The 5,487-nt window shown below is 30.8% G+C and overlaps 1 protein-coding gene across 1 annotated transcript; it reads right to left on the bottom strand.

Annotated features, from left to right (window-relative positions):
* Positions 1-330: 330 nt before the first annotated feature.
* Positions 331-3,735, bottom strand: LOC100813145 (1-aminocyclopropane-1-carboxylate oxidase homolog 4). Its single transcript, XM_003529166.4, has 3 exons — positions 2,981-3,735; positions 1,522-1,896; positions 331-692 (listed from the first exon to the last, which is right to left on the bottom strand). Exons 1-3 carry the CDS (start codon positions 3,551-3,553, stop codon positions 444-446), a joined length of 1,197 nt encoding a protein of 398 aa, XP_003529214.1. The 5' UTR covers positions 3,554-3,735; the 3' UTR covers positions 331-443.
* Positions 3,736-5,487: the final 1,752 nt, after the last annotated feature.

Here is a 5,487-nt window from a genome sequence, read left to right as displayed (position 1 = left end):
TTAAAACTTAATTCACCCCTTTCTTAAGTTATTGAAGTCATTTGTTCAATAATTCTTTTTCTCTTAATCTCTTAATTTATTTTTCTTATTGTTCATCTTAATCACATAGAGAGCAAAATTTATTCTTGATATTTCCCAACACTCACTTCCTACGTGCCACAAACAAGATTACAAGAACCATTAAAATTTGCTATTCTTAATTTTGCCATTAAAATTTCCCATTCTTCCCCGCCATTAAATAAGATTACAAGAACCATTAGAATTTGCTATTCCAAGAGAAGCCTATGAACAAAATGATAATATCGTGAACTGAGGGAAGAACAATTACGCTTTTGTCAAACATATAGCACCTTTTATTCACAAACTTATTAAGCATAAAATTCATCATCGCATATCCAACATTGATACATCACCAGAAATAGATGCTAATATATATGTGTACATCACTGCCTGAAGAAATTTGTCAATGATTTACCGTCCAACTCTTTCGTGAAGAACCTTGTCATAAATTCATGGAACGTGAAGTTCCTATAAAGAGCTGGTTTCTCTGTTGATGTTAGCTCTGGTAATGGTCCAAAATGTTTCTCCCTATCACTTGGGTTGAGGAAAACGGCAATAGAGACTCGTGGCTCGTTAGAATAATTGGCTAACACCCGATGATGAGCACTCTTGTATGTTTCATTAGAAATTATCTGATACACAAAATGATGAATATGAAAGATCTTAGATTTAAATTATATTAAAATCAAAAACTAAATGTAACAATTCCTATAAAACCTTGTAGAGAAGTTCAAATTTAACCAAAATTCTTCTGGCAGTTAAATGGTTCAAATAGTATGTTTAGAAAATATGTCAAGTTGGTGACAAATTGACAATTGATAAACAGTTATAGACTTTAATCAGCTAAAGATTATAATACTTAAAATTCTAAACAACGATACTTCCTTTTAAATTAAAAAAGTGCACCCTTAGTCACGTTTTACAACTTAACAATCAATTTACTTACCTTTTTCTCTTTTTTCTGTTAATACCATACTCTAAATTTGAGAAAATGAATTAACCTTCAAATTATATTTACTTTTAAATTTAACAAGAGCACCCTCAGTCATACTTAAAATATTACATACTCTTTTAAATAATATAAGTAATCATTTGAGTATTAGAAATCATATTATATATAATCTCTAAAGTATTAAAAGATCCTTTAAATTATTCTGTTTATGTTAGTAAAATATGTTGACTTGGGAACTAAATAAATGAATATATATTTAATACTTCAAAGACTACTGATATAATTTTATTATTTAGAAAAAGAATAGTAATACTTAAGAGAATAAACTGTTATCCAGTGACTTTTAGAAGATTATAGTGGTTACATTTCTGCTATTTCTAAATCCTTGCCTGTTACTTAAATTCACAACAAACATCATTAATTGTCCGCATCATAATAAAAAATTAAGTTTATTTTAAAGTGACACCAGCCTTTAATTATACTTATATACTATCACATAGATATGATACCTGAAGGAAATCTCCAATGTTAATAACCAAGGCGTTAGGCTGAGGCTTGACATGGATCCAACCCTGTTCAGTCTCAACCTGCAACCCCCCAATATGGTCCTGCAGCAACACCGTAAGAGCCCCTGGATCCGCATGCGAGTTAAGCCCCACCGTTAGATCAGGTTGAGGACAAAACGGGTAATAGTGCCCCACCATAACCCTCCCTTCCACCAAACCCATCTCCGTGAGCCTCTCCGTACCCAATCCCAGCCCTTCACTCAGTAAACCGTATAACACACGAGCCACACGCGCCACCTCCTTGTCCCACTCCATTACCTCTTTCCTACACACTTCTGGAATCTCGCTCGAATCCACTGCGGTTGGCCCCATCCTAATCTGAAAGGCAAAGTAAAAAAGTTCGGTCTTGTCAGGTCATATGTTCTTTATTCAGAAGGCTAAAATAAGTCTTCATAGTAAATTATGGTTTTATAAAAAATTTAGTACGTTCTCAAAAAATTTAAAAGTATCATTTTTTTAATTTGAATGTTTGAATCTATCATCATATCTTTTTAACATCATTATGTCTATAATTAATATAAATATAATTTTTTATATTAGCCATACATATAACTAATATAAAAATAAAATATAAGTGGATTCACATATTTCAATCTTTACTCTTAGTGATACATTTTAATTTGAGGATGAATGTTTTTAAAACAAATTTTAAATATTTTTATATTTATAGAAAAAAATATATTTTAGTTTATTTAAAATTATAATTATGTTCCGGATGTGATAAGCTTTGTGCCTTTGATATATTAATTTAGTGTGCTAATTATTTATATTTGATAAATATGATAGAAATTACGTCTAAATTAATATCAAACTTAACATTGCCGATTCATTTTAAATGTTTACCAAACAAGCACATAATCGTCAAACATCTGTGTACAAAATATATAAAATTTAGTTTGCATATTTTTTCTCTATTATAAAATTTGACAAAAATTAAAAAACAACGAAACTACAAATGGTACCGAGTACGTTAACCATATAAAAATATTGCATGATTGTATAATTGTGTTCCAGAAGTGACAATCTAATGTCTCTTATTTCATAATTTGATCAATTCAAATTGAAATATATGTTTAAATCAAATTTAATTACAAATCTTCCTTTCAAAACAAAATTTAGTGCTAACCAAATTAACAATCGCCTGAACATTAAAACTTAATGAATATATGGTCTAGTCTTTCAAATTTGCAAATTTTATATATAAGAAAAACTAGTCTTTTTAACGTGAAGATAGTAATCGTAGCTGCTGTTTTTCTTGTTTCTTCTATTGTTTTCTCTTTTTTTATTTCATGTACTGCACCAAAATAAAAATGTAAAGACTAAATCTATTACTATAAAAATAGCAATCTAAATTACTATGAAATTAGTTTTATAATGATTCGAAGAGGTCCACGTTGTTTACCTGGATGGTGTCGCGCCAGCTGGCGGCTTTTGATTGGAAGAGATCCACGTTGGAAATATACGACACACCCTTCCCCATCTCCCTACGGTACACCCGCGCCCTCTCCTCCGCGGGCTGCTCGTGGAACGCCTTCACCGCCGCCAGCGTTCGCAATAGCAGCTCCTCCGGGACGCCGTGGTTGACCACCTGGAAGAATCCCACGGTGCTCGCCGCCCGCCGGACCTGCTCCACCACGGCGGCGCGGGAGCTCTCCTCGGCGGCGAGGTCCACCGTGGGGATCTCCGGCGCGGACCCGGGTTTGGTTCCGCGCTTGAGGTCCGCTAGGGTTTCGGGCGGGTGGACGAAGAAAGGGGGGATGGTTCTGATTCCCGAATCGATCAAACCTTTGACTCCGACCTTGGTTTCGTCGAATTCTTTCACGGCTTTGGCGCGGTCGTACAGCGCGGCGGCGGAGACCACCGTGGCCACCGGCGAGGGGGATGACATTTTTAAGGGTTTGGTTTTTGTGTGTGGGGTTGCAAACTCGTTCAACTGCCACCAAAGTGAACTTGGATTGAAAGCAAGATAGTGCATTTTTTGTAACGAGTGACCATAAATAATAAACAGAGTAAACAGCGGTGAGTACTAACAATAAGTCAATAACTTATAACATTAAAGAAAAATCATAAATTTGTTAATATTCACGATAATTATCTTTTATTATTGATTAATATTTTTTAATCTAAATTTTTTAAGAAAATGGGCTATGCACTAAGTTTGATAATTTCATATCTCAAATAAAGTTTTTATTTTAAAAATTATAATACTGATCATTTCTGTTTGGTAATTTGTGAATTTTTATACTTAATTTTGTTACACGAGATGTTGCCGATAAAAAAATAAATTGTTACACGTGAAATTTTACACTAGCAACACAAAATTATTAATTTTAAAAAATCATAATTTAGAAATTAAACTCATATAATTAAGAATACATAATAAATCATAGTAAAAAATATGATTAACACTAGTAACATTAAATTTGTTACTTTTTTATAATTTTTAATTTCTTAATTTTTTTTGTTAAAAAAAACCTTAAAATTATGAACAAATAATTAATGAAATTGATAATTGTCAGGCATTCAAGATTTTCACGTTAAAATTCAATAATTATGTTTAAATTTGATAGTTAGCAATTATTTCCTGATATTGTTATATTAAATTATCAAACTGAGAAAAACAATAGTTTCCTTTCCTACTGATAATTTTTTTATACCAAATTCAGAATTAAAAGAAATAATGACTAGCAAATTGAAGAATAATCGAAGTATTATTATAAGAATTAAGAAGTACTCCAAAAGAATAACACGCAATTGATCTTGTTTTACATTAACGTGGCAGGCTCTGATATGTGCCAATGTGGGTCGTTGAAACCGGAAGTTCCAAACACGCTACGTCTGAGTGAGACCTCAATCTCATCTCTGATTTTTTCGTAAATATATTGGAATTTTTTTTTACCAAAATATATAATTCGCGGTTATTTACTAAAACATACACTTTTATTGTTCACATTTATCCCAATTTATACTATGTTTTTGTAAATTTTTTCTCAAAAATCTGTTGAGAATTTGGGTTCAATGTGGATTCTTTTAGAAAAGAATAATTTTTTAAAATGATTTTCAAAAAATATATATAAAAGAAATTAATAAAATTAGAGAATATTATGATATAATTTTTTAGTTATCATGTAGATACTTAAATAAATTGCAAGCTTAAGGCAGTTGAACATGTTGTGATTTTTTTTTTAAGTTAAATTTGAGTTTCGTTAGTGGTTTTATTTTGTTACGTATATTAATTACAAAATAAGAAAAATTAATTAGTAGTCTTAAAATAAATTAAAAAATAAGAAATAATTTAAAAAAATTAAATTGATTAAAAACACAGTGAATAAATAATTGTTACATCTCAGTTATATATACACATAAATTAAAACAAAACAATAATTTAGATGAGAGACATAGAGATATACATAATAAATAAAACATAATAAAATGAGAATAACGAAACATATTAGCAAATACAATTGAAACATGAAAATGATAAAACTAATGATAGTTTGAAAGATGTTGTACATGAGACATATCTTCTTCCATTTGGGTAAAAATAACTAAAATTTCTATTGGGTAAAATTGTTTTCAATAGTTGGATTCTGCTAACACCTTTAACACATCTTCATGGTTTGCAACTCTGTTATTTCATATTCAATTAATTTTTCTGAATATTTAACATGACCTAACTGTCGAAAGAACAATCGTTTGACCACTCGTTATTCATGAATTCCATAAAGGGAAACCTCTAAAGGTGCAACTTGTTTGATGACATCCTTGAGTTTCTCAATGTTACATTCCGAATGAATCTCAAATCTTATTGAATTTGTTCCAGTGGAGGAGTAACTCGAAAACCCACCTTGGCGTGGTATGTTTCACTTCTCGTAATACAACATTGCATCATGTGTAGGAGTAATGGTG

Source organism: Glycine max, chromosome 7 (genome assembly GCF_000004515.6).
Source record: "Glycine max cultivar Williams 82 chromosome 7, Glycine_max_v4.0, whole genome shotgun sequence".
Taxonomy (NCBI): Eukaryota; Viridiplantae; Streptophyta; class Magnoliopsida; order Fabales; family Fabaceae; genus Glycine; species Glycine max.
This window is presented reverse-complemented; position numbering and strand designations above follow the sequence as displayed.

Bases quoted from the DNA above. Each gene is read 5' to 3' on its own strand.
- LOC100813145 (XM_003529166.4), bottom strand. From the start codon at position 3,553: ATGCACTATCTTGCTTTCAATCCAAGTTCACTTTGGTGGCAGTTGAAC. The intron at 1,897-2,980 runs GTAAACAACGTG...TTTGCCTTTCAG, and splicing joins GCTGGCGCGACACCATCCAG to ATTAGGATGGGGCCAACCGC. The intron at 693-1,521 runs GTATCATATCTA...TTTGTGTATCAG, and splicing joins ACATTGGAGATTTCCTTCAG to ATAATTTCTAATGAAACATA.